The sequence below is a fragment of the Myotis myotis genome, unplaced genomic scaffold, assembly GCF_014108235.1.
Source record: "Myotis myotis isolate mMyoMyo1 unplaced genomic scaffold, mMyoMyo1.p scaffold_m19_p_1, whole genome shotgun sequence".
Classification (NCBI taxonomy): domain Eukaryota; kingdom Metazoa; phylum Chordata; class Mammalia; order Chiroptera; family Vespertilionidae; genus Myotis; species Myotis myotis.
This window is the reverse complement of record NW_023416313.1, coordinates 175,981,089-176,001,785: the sequence shown is the minus strand read 5'-3', so window position 1 is coordinate 176,001,785 and position 20,697 is coordinate 175,981,089. Positions and strand designations below refer to the sequence as shown.

Genomic DNA, 20,697 nt, shown 5'->3' with positions numbered 1-20,697 from the left:
TGATGAGCCTGCACTGACACATCACTACCGGTCACAGTCCAGAGTTCACCTGAGGGCTCATTCTTGGTGCTACACATTCGATGGGTGTGGACAGAAGTATGATGATGTGTACCCACTATTCTCGTGACACACACAATAGTTGTATGGCCCTAAAATCCTCTTTGCTCTGCCTATACATCCCTCCTTCCTTCCCCTCTAATCCCTGACTGCTGCTGATCCTTTTATTGTCTCCATACTGTTGCTTTTTCCAAAATGTCATAGAGTTGGAATCATATCGTATGTAGCCTTTTCAGATTGGTTTCTCTTGCTTAGTAATGTGCATTTAAGGTTCCTCCATGCCTGTTCCTAGCTTGATAGCTAATTTTTTTTCAGCCCTGAATATTACTCATTGTCTGCATGTGCCACAGTTTATTTATAGAGGAAGACTTTTTGCAAATCAGGATTATACCCCAGCTCTGGGATATTTGGGGGGTGGGTGTCTGAGAGTTATGGGAGTGGGAGGGATTAGAATAGCTGTGCTTTTCTTTTTTTGCTGTGCTTAAAAATTGTCTGTGAGATTCAGAAGAGAGAGGAGTGGTCTAGGAGCGAGATTGGGATGAAAACCTTGCAGAAGCCCAGCCGGTGTGGCTCAGTGGTTGAGCGTCCACCTATGAACCAGAAGGTCACGGTTTGATTCCAGGTCAGGGCATATGCCTGGGTTTCGGGCTTGATCCCCAGTGTGGGGCCTGTAGGAAGTAGCTTATCAATGATTCCCTCTCATCATTGGTGTTTTTATCTCTTTCTCCCTCTTCTGTCCTCTCTGGAATCAATTAAAAAATATTTTTTTAAAAAGAAAACCTTGCAGAAATATACCCATAACTGCAAATAATGGAGAATCCCCTCCTCTTACATTCCCTTGTCTCCACCCCACAGGGAGCCTGGAATTGGCTTAGTTCAAAGCCTTCTGATAAGTTAGCAAGTGTCTATGTCAGTACTCCCTCAAGCCAGTTTTATGAAAATATTTAGACTAAGCAAACTGTTGGAAGAGAATAGAAAGCTGAATTTGCATGGACACAATTTCCTTGGTCAAAGAATATTAAGAAGGAAAAAAAAAAAACCAAAGCAGGAGATGCTGCAATCCAAATGTCATTCCCACTATTTCGGATGCAGCTCTGCTCTATTTCCTTTATTTGGGGGATGCTGCTGCCTTGGCTCAGTTGAGATAAATTTAATGCCTGCCAAGCACTTTTTATTGGCAGGGGTTGGCGTATTGATTCCGAGAATTGTGTGATTGCAAAGCTGGAAAGCAGTCCATCAGACGATAGTGGCATAGCCCCATTAAATGTATTAACTGGAAGATGACTTCATTTCAGCCATTTTGAATGTTAAATGCAAGGATCAGTCTTTTATGGAATGAGATAATGCCAGAAAATCTACCCACTGTCTTTCTCATTAACAGTTTGCTATCTCCTAAGCATCGGTGAGCTAAGAAAGTCATTAGGGATCGTAGTAAAGGCTTCTATTTAGGAAGGAGTCAGCCTAGAAATGCTACTGATTTCAGTCCACACTCGTAGTTTTCAGGTCCCTTTCAATAGGTCAAATTACTGGTGAGAAATAACAGAAGTTGTGGCTGGTTTGACAAGCTTATCACTTTGTGCGAGAAGTGGAAGACTCGGTGTTATCCTGTTGGAACAAGTTGCATTAGCCTAGGGGGGCATTTTGGTTTCGTGTTCACAAATCCGTCTTCCCAGGGTCTGTTCACACAGGGCAAGGGGGGGACTGGCCAACTCAGCAGCCCATCCCAAACCTCAGCAAACCTTCGCCAAGCTTTAATTTTCCCAATCATGAGATGGAAATTGCATATATTGGTAAAAATTACTCTAATATCCTCAGATGAAATGGTCTGAGAAGTGGAGATTAGTGTAATGAATCGCTGTGCTTCGGGGAAAGGAAAGTCTCTCTCCTAAAGACTTCTCGTTGTATTTTTTTTTCCAGCTTCTTTCAAAATGTCTACTGTTCACGAAATTCTGTGCAAGCTCAGCTTGGAGGGTGAGGTAAGTATATCATTTTCACTTGGTGTCATTTTTGCAAATTGTACATCTCTCTGGATAATACTATTCCCTTTTCTTGTGCATCTAAGAAAATGGGACAAAATTTAGACAATCACTCCCCCTCCTGGTTCTCTGTTCTCTCCCAATCCATTGGTTGCTTCCCCAGTGAGGGAAGCAATCAATCGATGTGTCTCTCTCATGTCAATGCCTCTCTCTCTCTCTCTCTCTCTCTCTCTTTCTCCTCCCCCCCGCCCCCATCCCTTTTCCTCTTTCTAAAAATCACTGGAAAAAATATCCTCGGGTGAGGATTAACAACAACAAAAAAGACCCTGAGGGTTCGGGACTTGTAAGTGTCCAGAAAGTAATTCCACACAAGAACTTACACCTTTAAAAAAAATTATTTTAATACCTGGGAAAGCTTTTCTCCTAAAAAGCTAGGATGTTTGTTCTTTTAAAAAAAAAAAAAATAAATAATGAACCTACTGTGATTCATCATGTTTCCTTTTTTGCTTTGGCTATCACGGAGCTCAGAATTATTTTTAATTGTCTTTCCCAGGAAATATGTGAACCTGTAATTCTGGTGCATTTGCTTCTCTGTTTTATATTAAAATTTGTTACACTACATGTGAGATTATATTATTGCAAACACTTTTAGGATCAAGTAGAATATAAATTATGAAAATGTAACATATCTAGAACATACATCGTTTTTTAAAAAAATATATTTTATTGATTTTTTTTTACAGAGAGGAAGGGAGAGGGATAGAGAGTTAGAAACATAGATAAGAGAAAAACATCGATCAACTGCCTCCTGCACACTCCCTACTGGGTATGTGCCTGCAACCAAGGTACATGCCCTTGACTGGAATCGATCCTGGGACCCTTCAGTCCACAGGCCGACGCTCTATCCACTGAGCCAAACCGGCTAGGGCCATCATACATTTTTTAGGTCATCTTGACTGAAATGGCTTTTACAAAAACCCAGCGGTGAGTGACACCGGTTGTAGGCATGTCTTGGGAGAATTTTCACGATATGCTCTCAATTAAATTAAAGTACCAAGAAGCACTCGCCCTGGGTCGACCGCAGCTTGGAGCATGTGGGTACAGAACCCTGTATTGTCTGTGGTGCTTGACATCAAAATGTTCAGGTGGACGGTGTCCATGCAAGCACAGGTGTTACGGTGTGGAGAGCCTATATGGACTTCTAACCTTCCCTTTTGCAACTGGTGCCCACTGCTGTTGGCAACAGTACAAGCTGCGCGTTGAGGTCCAGGCAGGTCCAGGAGCTGAGTGATTCCTTTCTTTAATGGACCCGATCATTATATCGTCTTTAGAATCAGGCTTCCTGACAGGGCCTTTTGAGCAGCCTCTGAGGTCGCTGCACTCCAGTGTGATGCGTTTCTCCGTCTGGGAGATGGGCCTGCAATAGAAAATGCCATGTTTTCTCTAGCGTTTTGAGGGAGGATCACTTTTGCCTCAATAATTTGGTTTTCAGATGAGTGGATTTACAGGTAACAGGTTTAGTTATCCATTTAATTTTGTTTCCATGGATACTATAAAATTATGCCAAACGTTGCCCTTGTGTTTGGGAGTAGGATGAGAGAGCACTTTGTAACAGAAGCCACACATGATGTGGCTCAGTGACCAGACCATCTGCTTTGTAAATCATGGATGGCACTGCCATTACACAGGGAGATGTTTTTCCTTAGATTTCCAGCCACCACTTTGCAGCCACCACAGCAGAGATAGCTTTTCAAAAGAGCACGTTGTTCTTGCCTTTCCCTGAGTGTGTGCTCAGTTCCCATTGAGTTCATCTTACTGGAAAGTTTAAGGCGTGAAATGAGGTGGGAAACACCGGGGTAGCTCATCGTGTTCCTGAGTTATACATATGAACTGGACTTCCTGCTCGGCCAGGAGAGTGACAAGCGCATTGTGAGACGTTTTGTCCAATTGTGAACCTAGATTTCTGGCTTGTCCTGGGACACGCATTCAAGAGGATGGACTCTTAGTTGCTTCCCTGTGTAAGCTCCCTGCTAACACAATCATGTGGTGGGAGACGGAGCTGGTGCCCATAACGTAATGTCTGTGGGTGGAGAGGTCAGTTGGGGCGCCTTAGTCTCTGCCTCTTTCCAGGAACCGAGCCAACACAGAGTCACATATTATGATGGGTTTTATGTACTGGGGAGGCGGGGGTGGTTCAGGATGGGGAACCCTTGCACTGAAAGTGGGATAGTTGTGGGTGGCTGTGCCGGCCATCAGCCAACCAAAACCACATTGTCCGTCCTCTTGTCTGTCCTTTGTGCTGGGGGAAGGAGCAGGGAGGAGGAGAGATGCAGGAGCTTCAAGGGGAGGCAAGCTGACCCTGTGGGAAGGAGCACATTGTTGCCCTCACCTCGGTCTCAGGTGGGGTGGGGTTGGTCCATCCCATCAGGAAGGCTGATGGGCTTTGAAAAACATTGCAACCATACCCTCTTCCTTTGAAATGTTTTTCAATGTCCATTACCCCACTAGCTCAGTGATTGTCATTGACCTATGAACCAGGAGGTCACGGTTCAATTCCTAGTCAGGGCACATGTCCAGGTTGTGGGCTCGATCCCCAGTAGGGGTCTTGCAGGAGGCAGCTGATCAATGATTCTCATCATTGATGTTTCTCTCTCTCTCTCTCTCCCCCCCCCTTCCTTTCCTCTCTCCCTGAAATCAATAAAAATAAAATTTAAAAAAAGATGGCTGTTTAAAAAAAAAGGCAATAAGGAAAAAAAATACTAGTTAGAGTGGTAGGCAGGGGGAGATAGTGATAAAGTGATAATACAGCAGAGGGAGGGGACAGAGAGGAGAGGGAAGAGCAGGAGGAACTGGGCCCACATTAAGGAGGATGTAGCCACGTGGCCTGACCACCTTGGTTGGTGTCACAGTGGTGGCCCAAGTGGAGGGAGCTTCCTCACTTTAAGAGGCAAGCAGGCTGGCATTTTGCATTTGCTTTTAAACGCATCATGAGCTCAGCCAACAGGCCCAAGTGGAAATTCATGAGCCTGTCACAAAAAGTTGGCAGAACACACTTGCTATTCAGGCATTTTCACATTCTCCATTTGTTTTGAATTGTTGCCAGCCTAGTGTGAATGCTCTTTCAAACCTCCCCAAATCCACAGGTGCTTTCGAATGCCCAGCTTTGTGTTGCCTGCTTTTGAGCATGCACTAAAGCAGGGGTCCTCAAACTTTTGAAACAGGGGGCCAGTTCACTGCCCCTCAGACCGTTGGAGGGCCGGACTATAGTTTAAAAAAAAACTATGAACAAATTCCTATGCAGACTGCACATATCTTATTTAGAAGTAAAAAAAAAAAGGGGGGAACAAATACAATATTTGTATTTGCATGTGGCCCGCGGGCTGTAGTTTGAGGACCCCTGCACTAAAATAAGAAAAGTGGACATACAGACAGCACATTTCTAAACTCACTGGGCCTTTGAGGAAGAATTCTCACAGGAAACAGTGCAGTTCCTTATCTTATATTTGGTGGCTTGTTCATACTTAAGTGGTTCTCTAATCTTAGAAAGATTGGAATTGTTAAAAGAAACAATAGGAAAAATAAATCTATTGTAGAAATCGATGTTTCAACGAGAGGATCTTCAATGTGCATGATGTGGTTGCCTGTTTGTCTTTTGCCCTTAGCACTCCACACCCGTAAGTGCGTATGGGTCGGTCAAAGCCTACCCCAACTTCGATGCTGACCGGGATGCTTTGAACATCGAAACGGCCATCAAGACCAAAGGTAGGCATTTGTAGTTGTCTCTTCATCCTGCCTCGAATCTCCATACATTGGGCATTCGCAGTTGTCTTAATGGAGCAGATTCAACCCTACCTTACCCCACACCTGCTTGTTTTCATCCCTCCCTTCTTTTATGCCTCTTCCCTCCTCAATTTGGAGAGAAGATCTAAAACATGAGAACATAGTTTAAACAAATAGCATAGCAACATGGAAATCGGCCCAGGCTGAGAGCAGCCAGGACCTGGTCCCCCGGGTGTGTGTTTGGAGCCCCGCCCTTCCCTCTGAGGCTGCAGTGCCTCTCCTGTCAAGGAAGAAGTTGGTCTTGGTGATCCCTAAGGACCTTTCTTTTTGTCCCGATTCCCCTTGAATTTCATTATGTTTGTTGGCAAAATGCTGGGAAAATTTTACTGCTTTGCTCTTAGATTGATCTAATGAGAGAAAAATTCAGACTTTTTTTTGTGTGTGACTCCACAAGTCAAGCCACTCCTTAGGTCTGGAGCTGGAATTGGAAGAATTGTTGGAATGAGTATGTTTCCTCGAGTTTCAGGATGAGTAAGAAGACCAGGAGGCTAAAAGCCTCCCTATCTAGCTCCCGCAGATAAAGCCCTGGATTGGATAGAATTGAGCAAGAGCATGTTCAAGTCATCACGCTGTTTTCTGTGTCCACGAGAGTAAATGTTCTGACTTTGGGGCTCATGTTAATGAAGCACGTATCTTTGGGGTTTCCCCATCCCCGGAATCCCGGGAACCATGGTGATCATTGTGGTGATGCTGTGATTTCACCACTCGTTTCCCCTTCTGGACTTCCTCTTCACTGTGAGGATTCTTTACATGCCGTGGTTTTAACACAGGGTGGGGAACATCCAGCCCAAGGCTCATATAAGGCTTGCAAAATCATTTGGTCTGGCCCTTCCAATGCATTGATTAAATGTGTGACCAATTGTAGCAGGTTAATGTTTAAGTTAATAATTTTTTATGGCCCAAGAATGACATTATAAATATCCAAATGGCTCTTGGCAGATAAAAGGTTCCCCATCCCTGTTAATAGGACCTAGGGCTTTGTTTCATTTGCCTCAGAGCAGCCTTGTGTTCCAGGGGGATGCTGTGGGCACTTCCCAGAATAGCTGCCTGGATCACAGAAGGGAGAATAAGGAAGCGTCCGGATTCGACCTTTAAAAGTCTTCTTTTTTTGGTGTTTGTAAATGACCGTACTTGTCAAAGGCCAGGTTGGGAAGTCAGGAAGTCACTAATCAGAAAATAAACTAAAATCTGCAGGGCTTATCTCAGTACAGTCAGTACTACTCAGTGGAGTGGAGTGGATGAGAGTGTGTGTGATCATGGGTTCAGATCTCGGCTCTGCCACTAATTCACTAGCTATGTGACTGGAAAATTACTTAACTTCCTTAAGCCTCAGTTGTTTTACTAGTAAGTAGGACTCATCAAAGCTCCCACCTCACAGGGCTATTGTGAAGTACCACTTAGCATCTTTGCTTAGTGCCGGGCGTTTTCACATTGCTCAAAATAGTTTCCCTTAACACACACACACACACACACACACACACACACACACACACTCCACTTTCCTAAAGCTCAGCCTGTCTCGTTAGTATTTGGGTGTGTCTACATTCCTGGGGCTTCCCATCATGCCATCGTGGGAACACACTCCAGGTTCAACAGTTAAACTCATCTGACGAAGATGGTGTCTTTTACCAGCTGGAGACAAAGACGGCTTTTATCCCTGCGTGAGAAAGCTTTTAGCACACTGGAATGTTAAGATTGCGCAAAGGAGCTCTGGTAACGGCTGAAACTCCCATGGCAATAAAAATACCTTCAGGCCCTTTCTAAGTCAGTAGAAAAAGACTGTAGTTTCTAAGCAGAAATGTCTGCAAGGCTGAGATTTGGATTCCTGCTTTCTCTTTGGTCACAAGCAACTGACATCATCATTATCCCAGTTACAGCTATTTATTGAGTTTATTGATGCTCCTTATGGGCACGCATTGCACCAAGCACTTTTGGAACTCTCATCTTAGGTGGACTTCAGATTCACTCTCTGATGTAGTGCGCCATCCTACCAGTCCACGGGGGACATTGAGGATTAACATGCTCTAGGTCTCTCGGCCTTGGTTCAAACGGGTTTGAACAGAGTTCTGGCCAGCCCCAGGCTGTGTGCCTGAGCATCCCGACGCAACACCAACCTGCCAGGACTGGACTCTTTTCTTTGCTGAGGGAATGTCAGCCACAGAACACGGGATTCTGTTGTTATCAGACTCCTGTCATGTTTGTGGTCCTGCTTTAGGTTCCTCTATTCTTCTCTTTCAGACTTAAAGCCTAATGAGTTCTTTTAGGAACTAATTTTTTTTTTTTTTTTTTTTTTTTTTTGGTGCCTAATGATTTTACAGCATAATTAAATTTTCTTGGGTTGTCAGTTGGTCCTTTAAAATAATTTCTGGATTGTCAGTATGTTTAAAATCTTAAATCCGTCTAGGCAACTATTGAGAAGGAAGACTATGATATGCATATAGAGCTCAGTGTACCAATCATGTGAGTGTCAGTATTGGTTATGATAGTGAAAAACCCAGCGAGCTTCTAGCTGGGGGGTGACTTAGTAAATGGTGGTAACTCACGCTACATGACATAGAATGTCTGTAGAATATTACAGAGACCGGAAAACAAAGTTTCTGAACAATTTTTAATATTTTTATTTGATGTAGCTTACATGCCATACAACTCGCCTATGTGAAATGTACAATTCACTATTTTTTCGTGTATTCATGGATTTGTACAGTCATCACCATAATTTTCCAACACTCATTTTAATATGTATTCACCATAACTGTGACAGTTGCATTAAAAAAGGACAAAAGAGAGTATGTACAGTATGATTACACCACTACTTTTTTATGTCAAAAAGGAAAAAAGGCATTATTAACTGATATATGGAGTTATGGGTAATTGATCCTTTTCCTTCCTTGTGCTTTCAATATATTCTGTATTTTTAAAATTGTCTATGATGACATATTTACCGTCATAATGGAAGGCAATACATTTAATTACGAGCTAAAATGAAGTTATTCTTCAGGAGGGTAAAATCCCTTTTGTTCCTTTTCCTTCCCTTTGATATTTTTAGATAACTAACATCACTTAACGAATGAACTAATTAAGATCTTAACCCTCCCTTTTAGAATGCCTTCTCCCTTCAGTGTAATTAAGAAGCTGTGCCACACCTTGCCCCCTCTCCCTCCTCAAATGCTTTATGGAAAGGACAGCATGCTAAGTAATTGGTGTTTCCTTGACATGAAACGAAGGGTAAACCTCAAATGCTGATACAAACAAAAGCGAGAGGACCTTGCAAAGGAAAGATGACTATGAGGGCCTTCTCTCCTAGAAAGGGTGCCCTAAGTGTGTGTGCACACGTGTGCGCCAAGTGCAGAGCATGCTGGGAGGAGCCTGCTCCACCTGACACAAAGTCTACTTCCTTGTTGTGTGAGCAGTCACCTGTGGCGGAGGGTTAATCAGTTGCTGTTAAACACAAGGACTGCAAACCCTGAGCAGGCCTGGAGTGGGGAGGATGACCAGCAGGAGTCGGCCTGGGTGAGATCTGTGGGCTGGCACGGCCCGGACTGGTCAGAAGGTCCCAAAGCAGCTCTTCCCCATCTCTCCCCCTCCACCTTTCTCATCTCTCGCCGCGCCTGGTGTGGCGTCTGCCCTTTTAATGGGCCTCCTTGCCTCACCCGTTTCAGGTTTGCTCCTGTCTTCATTTCTAGGTTGCTCGGTGCCCCAAACAGAGCCTTTGCTCTAATAGGAGCGAGCCACCCCCTTCTAGAGCAGCGATTGTCAACCTTTCTCACTCAACTCGTGGCACACATGAAGTAATGACTACAACTCTGCAGCACGCCACAAATGCATTTTTGCGAATCTGACTTTAAAAGTATAATTTTGATTCACTCACACTGGACAGCTATTGTCATTTTCTTATTTGGCCATCTAAGGGAAAAGAGGTCAATGTCCCTGACTAAATAGTCAGGTTTTGCATGTTTTAAAAATCCTTTGTGGCGCACCAGCGTGCCTCGGCACCCCAATTAAAAACCACTGTTCTAGAGGGAGCATGAGCCCACTCCTGACATCCAGCTGGCTCCCCCTCACCTCTCAGCCCCAGCCGACACACAGCCTCTTTCCCAAGCTGTCTTTGAGGAGGAGGCAGAATCCATCATTTCTTGGTCTGTCTCATAATATTTTCTCTGCTCTTACACAGCTCCTGTCACATTGTGTTGTCATTACTTACATATGGATTTATCTCTCCCACCAGAATGTCAGCTCCTTGAGGGCAAGGACTTTATTTCACTAATTGTATTTAATCTTATTTACACAGCCCTCGGGACTGTGTGAGAAGGTATACATTTCACCCGAATAGTCTAGTGCACACAGACACAGAGCACACAGTGAGTGCAGGGAGTGGGACACACGGCTGGCAGGTAAGGTAGCAAAGAACAGTTTCAGAATCCGGACAGCAGCCGACGAGGGTACCAGTCCCCTAGTGAGCTTTGATCTGTTTTCACAAAGTGAATTTAGCTCACTCTCCTAAACCTGCTTTGTTTCTAGTTTGACGGGGTCTCAGTAGTTCTTGGGTATGTTACCTACACCCATTGCACGGTTACTTGGTGTTATGCTCTGGCTTGAGGTAGACTGTACAATTACTTACCTTAATTTAATGTCTAGTTAGAAACTGAATAAAGCTCTGCATAAGTAGTAATATTGCTTAATTAACAAGAGGTTTCGGAGACTTAAATCTGTAGGAGTCTCGTGGTCTAGATTGGCCTTGGGTTAAATATATACTGTGGCGTGTACAACACAGCTGTGAATGGTTTACCATATGGGTCCAAATAACTAGAAAGGAAAGTCAGCTAAATGAGAAAAGGATGAATCTAGACTACATCAAATAGATTGTAATTAGAGGCAGCACAACCCCGGAGTTAGTGTAAGTGCCAATAAACTGGTACAGCTTGGGTCTCTCTCTCTCTGGAAGGGGGGTAATGAGTTGCCCTGTTATTATTGCCAGTTTTGATTTCAGCAGTATTTGTGTTCTCCGGAAGGAATGCAAAAGCGGGTATGTTCTTCCCCCTTCTCAAAAGCATAAGTATAGAAGCGTAACTGCAGCAAGTTTTTGCACATTTTTTCTTATGTTTGAAAAGTGGAACCATTTAAGATTTATTTCCGGCGTGGCCAAAGCACCAGCAGCCCGTGCCAATGGAGAGCAAGACAGGGCACGTGCTCTCGGGCTCACCAGCACACCGAGGCATATGCATTGAGTTGAGAGAGCTATTGGGCCGGTACTCTCTCTAGAAGATGCCAGGAGGCTGAGTGGCCTGAAAAGTAGCTTCTCTCCTCAGAGGCGGGTAGGAGGTGAGGGCCCAGACCAGCAAGACCCCCTATGTCAGAGTGAGAGTGTCCTTGTGAGAAAGGCCTTGTGACTCCCGTTGCCCAGGGTGTCTCATGCTCCAGGAGGGAGCATTCTTGCAGCTGAGGCCTTGCCTTGTACGAATTTACTTTCGATGGAGTTCTGCTCTTACAACACTACTGGGAACAAAGAGGGCCAGTGCTGAGTCACAGCCACCTTAGAGCACAGGTTTTCTGATTTTCTGAGTTCTGTCTACAGAGGATGGGGGTGGGGTGCAGAGGCCCAAGCGGAGCTAAGACTCTGGTAAACATGGCTGAAGGATCTGTGCTCCCTTCCTAAGTGGTAGTTCTCAAGGATTGTTGCCTGCCTCTCCCTGAGGAAATCCAAATACCACGTCACCCAGGGATGATGGGAGGATCCAGATCCCTCCCTCCCTCCCTCCCTCCCTCCCTCCTTCCCTCCTTTCCTTCCTTCCTTCCTTCCTTCCTTCCTTCCTTCCTTCCTTCCTTCCTTCCTTTTCTTCCTTTTCTTCCTTTTCTTTCTTTTTCTTCTTAAGGTTGATAATCTGGAACATGGGGAAAAGAATGAAAGAAGGGACAGAGTCAGGGAGCTTGCCTGATCGATCAGCCTAGGAGGAGAGCTTTTCTATGTTAACTTTTGGGTTTAGTTCAAATCTGTAGAGTCTGGACAATATTTCTAGGATAGTGTGTAATGGGTTGAAGTGTTCCGCTTACGGTTGAGCTCCCAGGGGCCCCAGATTCTTACCTGGTGTCAGTGCTAAGTCAATAAACAGTCAGTTCACTGTGGGGTGAGTTCAGGGTAGAGATGTTAGGCCCCCTTGCATCTGTCCAGATTTTTAATTTTCTGTCCCCAGAGGCTGGCAGAGTAGCAGGCACAGAATGGTGCTGGCACTGTATGTATAGCCCTTCATTTGCGAGTCTATTTGATTTGAATCCTGAGTGCTGGCCTGCTTTGTCTTTTTCTCCTGGTCCTATAGAGCAAGCATGTCAAACTCCAAGGCTAACACGACCAAATAAACGAGGCATGCGGCCTGTGGGCCGCAAGTTTGACATGCTTGCTATAGCGTATTTTAGACATACTATTTTGCATGGAAAGCAGACAGGGGTCTAGATTAAGTATCCAGTGGGATTACCAAATCTAAGTATTTAAATCTTTCTAAGAGACTCAAATGAGGAGAGACCAGAGTAGAATGGAAATAGAAGTCTGATTTTAAGCCTTCTTGGGGACTTAGCTAAATGACGCTTTCCCTGAGTGGGACCAGGTCCCCTGGCTGTGCCGGACTTGGGAGAGGGGCCGAGCTTCCCGGTCTCCTCCCACCCTGTTCAGTGCTTGTTTCCTGTCCCATCTCTCAGGCAACTGCCAGAGTTATCATGAAACTGGACTCGCTGCCCTAGTTTTTCATAGACCAAAACTGAATATAGGCAGGAGCCAAGCCTGCAGTCAAGAAGCTGAGTGGAGAAGGCAGTAGACACGCTCCCAATCATTAATCCAGCGGGTCCTTGCTGCGTCCCCATGGATTAAAATTTCTCGTGATCTCTGTGTTACAGGGTGAGAAACTGAGGCATAGGGAGTTCTGAGACCATAAGTTCTGAGTCCCACCTCGCTACCAGAGCGCAGCATCTGCTGCCTCCAAGTACATAGATGCCACCCCTTTTCATCTGTTGCCCACCTGGACATCTGGCTCCTGGTGAGCCTTTCTGGAGAGAGAATGCTCACTACTTCTGAGTGATCCCGAGAGGTGACTTTGAGAGCAGGAATTCTGGCCAGACAGCTGGCTGATGGTCGGGAGGATACTTTTGGGCAACAGTGTGTGTGTGTGTGTGTGTGTGTGTGTGTGTGTGTGTGTGTGTATGTGTGTGTGTGTGATTTGTTGCCTCTTTCCCACTGAGTTATTAATGACTATCTTCAGAAGAAAGTCTTCTAGCTCTTTGTTGAAAAACACACACAACCCAGCTGGGTGGTCTCTTCAGTGGCGTGCATGGTTACTTAGTGGGGCAAATCACCGTCTACTGATTATCAAATGTGCTCATTTTTATGTTCTAAACAAGCTCAGTTCTGTAGATATATAGACACATTACTATCCCAAATCATTTTTAGGAACTGTGGGGGGCTGGGGAGGAGTGTGGTATAAAGAAGTATCAGTATAATTTTTAAGAGGTACAAACATGCCCTGGCTGGGTCTCAGTTGGTTGGGCATCTTCCTGTGCACCAGGAGGTCACCGGTTCGATTCCAGTTAGGGCACATGTCCAGGTTGTGGGCTCAATTCCCTAGTAGGAGGTATGCAGGAGGCAGCCAATCCATGTTTCTCCCTCTCCTTTCCCCTTTCTCTAAAATCAATGAAAAAAAATTTTTTTGAAGGTACAAACAGGATTCATAAATATAGGATGATGATCACATGTCAAATATTTATTTAACTCAGATAAGGCTGGTTCACGGGGAACCTGAGAGACTGGGTGTTTATAGGTGTTGAGTACAGAATGTTGGAGGAAGATTGCTGGGCTGGGTACAAGACCGTTCACGTCCTGCAGGGCAAGTGAGTGGGAGCACGCACCTGCGGAGTCTTGAATGGGCCTCTTGGCCACACTGGGAGGACTTGCTGTCTTCCTTTTGCCTTACTTCCAAGTATGGATAATTTTCTGTAACAGGAGGCAAGATAGCCCAATTCAGTGAGCCTGGGTCTTTAACCCAGCTTTGAATCCCAGCTGTGCTGTGTGACCTTGGGGAGCCCCTGCCTTCTCTGAGCGTTGCTTGCCCCCTGGGTAAAATGGGATTGACATTATTGCCCACCTCGCCTGGATGTGGTGAAAGCACATGACAGAATTACGTAAAGCACCTAGCAAAATGCCTGGCACGTTGTAGGTACTCAGTGAATGGTTTGCTACGATAATAAATAAAATGTGCCCACACCTATGTAGATGTGGCCCTCTCCTCTCTCGGTGGCCTGCCTGCGACCTGTTGTAAATATGATTTCTTCTGAGGTTTGATACCGATATGCCCAGTCATCTAGGCCAAGTTTTCGCCGGGATGTAGATAAGGAGAGGGTCTGGGCAGTTTTCCCTCAGTTCCTAATCAGTCAGTCCTCCCCCGAGAGTCTCCGAGCCTTTCATCAAACAAACGAGATCCATTTTCTTTGTGCAGTCAGTGTGTCTTGGCAGATGTGAGTCAGCATCCTGTTCAGAACGGCCTCTTGGTTCCTTGCCCATGGACAATAAAGACATTTTCCATGGGTGCCAGATGCCGAACTGACTTGGGGTTCCACCCGCAGAGAGGAGGAGGAAGCTCCGGGAGGCTGATTTTGTGGTTTGGGATTCAACCATTATTTTAGACTGCAAGTGTTCTTTATGTTTTAAAAATACAGCGGTGGTTTAAGGAACCCACCGCCCCAGACTCCTCTGCTTGATCCCCGCCGTCCGCAGCACCTCCCTGTGGCCTCACTTGATTGAGGCTGACTGGCCCTTGGAACAGTGACTGGCCTTTCTGATGTCCAGCTCAGAGGGTTGGAAACAGTTTAGTTAACTGAATAGGACAGCCGACCATTTTCATTCAAGGGATAAATGCTTACAGACTTCATGGTACTATTTCCCATGAGGAGCCAAGAAGGTTTGCCTTAGGTCCTCACCAATCTTGAAACTCTTAACTTCTATTAGTTTTGAAAATAAATTTCTAAAAATCTGCCTGGATCACAGGATTTCTGTGTTCTCACCCACGTTCTGTAGGATCCTCCCTCCCTCCCCAACTCACTGTTTCCCAGTGTGCGCCTTTGCTTAGAGTACTTTGTGATGGTCCACATCAAACACAAATACAGTGGGATAGGAAAGAAACATTACCCAGCTTTGTTGTTTTTCCCTTATGTTTTTGCCCGAGCCACACAGTTTTGTTTAGATCCTGGCCCTTCCACCCCTCTAACACTTCCCTACACCCTGGAACGTGATCCATCTAAATAAAAAGTACAAATGCAGAGAGGCTGAGCCTCATCCCCCGGGCATCTGCGCCTGGGTTACATTAGTTAAAGCTTTCCCAGTGGACTGCACCCTGTCCATTGTGGATGATGATTGTGCTGATGTAGGGAGCGGAGTGTTCAGTCCTCATCCTTCAGCTGCATCCTGGGCAGGAATGGTGAGTAACCGGATGACCCTTGCAGCTTCCACCTGGACTGGACTGTTTTCCACAGGAATAAACTGCCTCACCCATCATGATGGCAGGTCAGGAGGAAGCAGCAGTGCTCTGAAGATAAGATGCTTAAGTTCCCCAAGCAGATACGCGTATTCTGGTTCCTGACCCAGGACATGCCTGGAGTGGCTTCGAATGGGCAATTGATCGTGGGCTCCATGGTTCTTTCATCCTTCCAGCTCAATTTGAAATGTGCAGACAGTGGTATGGCAGAAATAGCTGACGTAGGTGAGGTGCTCAGAAGGGGGAGTGGGCTTCCACTTGGAGAAATATCTTCTGTTTAATTCCTCTGCATTAGCGTTTTTGTCAAGCGTCGGAGTGTTCCCTGGTAAGGCGTCCCCGCTTGTCAGAGGCTGCATCGCAGCAGGGCTGTGTGCTTGGTAAATAATTTAGGTAAAATGCATTTAGATTTCTTCAGACCACAGCAGCGGCTGCCTCCTAGGTGAGACTCAGGTTAACTACCCAGGCTCTTCATGGGGATTTCCAGTAATTGGATTGAGTTCCGACTCACTGAGCCAGTGCTATGAACTGAAAAGCAAAAATCTGGTTGACTTAAGAGCATGACTGCGCTGCGGTCTGTGTGGTAGACTCTTTGCGGGTGTTATTTCTTCCTTGGGTTGTTGGGACAGAGGTACACATTTCTTTCCCTAAAATTGTAGGTGACCCCGCACCTGGCGGAAGCGGTTGGTGGAAGTGTACTTGCGATCTTGTACATGGGCAGATTTCTAAAGAGCTTCCAGTCTGCGCCCGATGCTCAGCCGTCTCCGGTGGTGATTCTTAAATAATCCCCAGGGAGGTGGCTGAAATGCTGCTTCCTGAGTCCAGAGTCCCAGAGAGGCTTTAATCAGTAGAGCTCAGGTGGGGCCCAGGGCACTGTGTTTTTAGTAAGTGCTCCCGGTGATCCTAATTCAGGTGGGCCGGGCCACATTCTGACACAAACCTAACCGCATTTGTTCCCAAGGGAGGGTTGTTTTTTATGGATCTGTGTTCTTGGTATGTGTTCAGGTCAGCAGCCCCAAATTGATTTCAGGAGCTATTAGAATTGAGGTTAGAGGATACAACTGTATTTTGCTGTTGTTCTCCTGCATTTTCAGACTTGGGTAAGAAAGTTAAGTATAAAGCAAAAAACAAACAAACATGTACATAATGAGTGGTTTTCCTAATTTAGAGTTAGAACCACAGAATAGAGACAGAGCCTGCTGGCCAGGGAGCACCCGTGTGTGGTTAGGCATGCATGCAGGTGCACATGCCCAGACACACATCGCTAAAGTAGGCCCCGACTTCAACGAGTCTTTGAATAACTCTACCCTGCCCATACCTAACTGAAACTAAATATGTGGAAGCTCAATTCTGTCAGTGTTTCGTGGAAACAGAACTGGAGGTCATTGTTCAAGCCCCTTACCTGTGCAGGTGTGGAAACTGAGACCCATGGAGGGCAGATGTTCATACAGGTGACATGTGCACAGCTGAGCCTCAATCTCTGAGTTCACTGTATTCATCTATCGACTAGGAAGAGAAATAGCTCTCCCCACCGGGTGATTACATAAGACAGTTGTTAGGACGTTTTAGAAACCAGAGAGAATTACATAGATCGGGCTCCTAATTATTTTGCACATCAGGTTTTATTAGTTAATGTATTTTGAACCATTCCAGGAGTCTGTTGAAGTGAAATCACTAGTTGGTGTTAGAATGCATGTCACTCATGGTGTATTAAAAAAAACCTTTTATGCTCATTACGGTGAACTTTGAAGTACATATATAATGAAAAGAAAGAGAACTTTAAATTATCCATAATTCCATCACTCACATGACACTATTAAAATTTTGGTGTAAAAGCTTTTAGATATTTTCTTATACATGCAATATGTATCTTACTAAAACAGTATACTGGGTATACTGTTTTACAACCTGTTTTTTCATTTTATACTTCACAATATGTTGTATTTTCACATGTCAATATTTTATTTATTTATTTTTTAAATATTTTTATTGATTTCAGAGAGGAAGGGAGAGGGATAGAGAGATAGAAACATCAATGATGAGAGAGAATCATTGATTGGTTGCCTCCTGCACACCCCACACTGGGGATCGAGCCTGCAACACTCGCCTGTGCTCTTGGCTGGAATTGAACCTGGGACCCTTTAGTCCACAGGCTGGTGCTCTATCCACTGAGCCAAACCAGCTAGGGCTCAATTAATATTTTATGGCATCATTTTAATTGACTATGTAGTATCCCACTATATGAACAAAAAAACATTTACTTAATCTGTCTCTTAATGGACATAGGTTTTTCCTCCTTTGATTTTTTGATATTATACACAATGCTGAAGTAAGCATCTTTGGAACTGAACCTCCCATACAGCAGTTGGGTTTCTATGTTGACACTGGATATTCCAAAAAACCAGAGCTAATGTAATAGATGCTGCAGTTAACATACTGACTCACTTATTGGTATTAGCTCACTTTTATTTTTATTCCAAGAAATTCTAGCTTTCTGCTTTTTGACCATTCTAACATGCTTGAGAGTTGAGGGGACCTGTGTCAGTCTGCTCATGGACTGCCTCAGAGCATCCCAGTTCTGACCTTCCTGTGGCTTTGGGACTCCTGGCTACCTCTAGGCCAGGCTGCTTTCAGTTGACATGTGACCTTGTGGGCATAGCTGCTCTGCTCTCACCCAAGAAGTACCTGTGCAGTTATGGCAAAGACTCCATTAAACAAAGTTCATATTCAGTTAAGAGAGAGACCTTTCGCTCTCTGAATTCTTAAAATTGTGCTTTCTGAAGGTAAATGGCCTGTTAGGAGTATTTCTGACATTGAATGGGAAACTTTCAGACACCAGAAGGCATTGCTTATCTGTGTAAATACACATGTTCCAATTAAAATAGGCGCTAAAATATTTTGGTGGCACTTCAGAACTCCCAATTTAGATTTAATTTAGATTAAAACACTTATTCTTTTTAATAAAGTTATAAAATTGATTATTAAAATTGCCTATTGAAGATGAAAAGCAGTGGAACATTTATTTTCCTTACAAAACAATTTAGTCTTCAATAAGTATGATTGTATTAATCAATTATGCTATTAAAATACAACTGCCATATTAAATATGACTCATTTGTCATGACAGTTCCTATAATTATAGAAATTATACCTAGCTGATTATATAGTCATATTCCTGCAATAAATATAAATAATTGTCTCTATTAATTTGGTTCCCAGTTACTGTCTATTAAATCCTCATTTAAATGGCAATTTGGGGACCTTCATTTAAAATCCTCCTACATCTTTGTGTTCCATCTGACTGCCAAAACCCCACAAATGCACCTCCTACTGTTGATTCCAGAAACCTATTTATGAATTAAACCGTTTTTTAAAAAATAAAAATATTTAAATGGTCCATTTAGGCTTGAGGTTTGAAGTATTCAGGAAAAAATGAAAAGGGGGTATACATATTGGGTGGAGGGTGCTGGCAAAAAGAGAGAGAACAAATTTTGATGTCCTGGCATTTTTGTTTGGAAAAGAGGATGTAAGTTTTTATTTTAAAAAGTCTATTTAAAAGCTCCTATATAAGCCCAGAGGACTAGAGTGTGTTGTTAACGCTTCACAACTTGTATGTCCATAGGGGTGGATGAGGTCACCATCGTCAACATTTTGACCAACCGCAGCAATGAGCAGAGACAGGATATTGCCTTCGCCTACCAGAGAAGGACCAAAAAGGTACGGACAGTTTGGGGGATGGAGGGCATTCCTTGTTGAATTTCTTTTTAAAATCATGTTTGCAGCCATTGCTTTTTCTTTTCGTGAATTCTGGCTTGTACCAGCAAGAGCCTTCTGGAACCCTTGGGGATCCGAGGTTTCCCTCTTACATCCTTGCAAGAGTCACAACGTGCATACACGTGGCCCTGGAGTGCGTGGAGCCTTTACCCAGGGTGTGTGGAGGGGGGCCGCTCTGGGAATAGAAAGTTAGAAAGCAACTGGGAGTAACCACAGCAGGTGCCACTTACTGAATGCCTATGTCGTGCCAGGCATGTCGTTCTCCACATATAGCAGCAACTCGTTTCATCTTTATGACTTCTGTGGGCTCTTGATAAGATGTTTTTTAATTTATCTTTGGACACTAGCCTCCACCAAGCATTGATCCCGAGCCGTTCCTCTTGTGTTTTAAAAACAACAACACTTGCATTCCAAGAGCTTTGCAGTGAACGGGCTTCGTGGTTCAGTCGGTGTCCCGGGCTATCTTCAGCAGGCCGTGTTCCCACTCTGTAAAGGTCTTCGTGTGCGTTCTCTCCTGCTTGCCCACTAGTGATTAAAGAACAACCCGGGCTTATTCATCCTTTATTTTGTCACAGTGTTAGGAGATTTTATTTTTAAGGATGGGCTGCTTTATTTTTAACTTCTTGCTATTAAAAGCTTTTGATTTATTCTGGGATGGTGCAGTGAGCGTGGCTTCCTGCGGCTCCTGTTTGACTTATGGCTTTCACTCGCGGCCAAGTGGAGCTGAGCCGGGTGCATTCTGGGAGACATTTGTGCCCTCGGGGTTGACATGACCACCAGGGTTCCGGGAGGTGCAGGTCAAGCCAAGTTACTGCTTCAACCCCCACCTCCTGAACCAGTTGGAAAAGACATACACAGGAAGGTATCGCTTCTTTCATCTCATGTGCTTTAAAATTCTTCTCCCGATAGACTTATAGTGATCTTTTGCACTGAGGCACGAGGGGAGCGTATCATTTCTCCAGTTTCCCAATGGGATCTGTGAGCTGGAATGAGTTTTGGTTGGCATAGAAGGCCCACCTCTTTGGACAGTGTGCCTATAACTGCTTCTCAGCTGTCACCCACAGGGTGGGGTCTTGGAACACACATAGGGGTGCACGGAAATATAGAAGCCTGGGTCTTGATTTTAAGTTAGATGGAGGACAAAGCTCTCCATGCCCTGTTGGAGGGAAGAGATGACCAGAATCATGATGGGTTCACTGGCCTCCCCAGCTTTGCTGTGTGCTGGGGACAGCTCGCTGTCCTGCTGCTTCTTGGTGCTTCTCAGCCCTGGGCTAAGAAGAATGCCATCTTTTTAAAATATATATATATATATTTTAATATATATATATATATATATATATATATATTTTATTGATTTTTTTTTTTACAGAGAGGAAGGGAGAGGGATAGAGAGTTAGAAACATCAATCAGCTGCCTCCTGCACACTCCCTATTGGGGATGTGCCCGCAACCAAGGTACATGCCCTTGGCCAGAATTGAACCCGGGACCCTTGAGTCCGCATGCTGATGCTCTATCCACTGAGCCAAACTAGTTAGGGTAAGAAT

General features: G+C 44.6%; 1 protein-coding gene across 6 annotated transcripts in view; it reads left to right on the top strand.

Annotated features, from left to right (window-relative positions):
• Nucleotides 1–20,697, top strand: part of ANXA2 (annexin A2) — a 45,332-nt gene that overhangs the window by 11,858 nt on the left and 12,777 nt on the right. For all 6 annotated transcript variants that reach the window (XM_036303400.1, XM_036303421.1, XM_036303431.1 and 3 more), the window contains 3 exons: nucleotides 1,975–2,033; nucleotides 5,696–5,795; nucleotides 19,002–19,096. In XM_036303400.1, coding sequence (XP_036159293.1) covers nucleotides 1,986–2,033; nucleotides 5,696–5,795; nucleotides 19,002–19,096 — 243 coding nt within the window. In that variant the 5' untranslated portion in view covers nucleotides 1,975–1,985. The remainder of the gene's footprint in view (nucleotides 1–1,974; nucleotides 2,034–5,695; nucleotides 5,796–19,001; nucleotides 19,097–20,697) is intronic.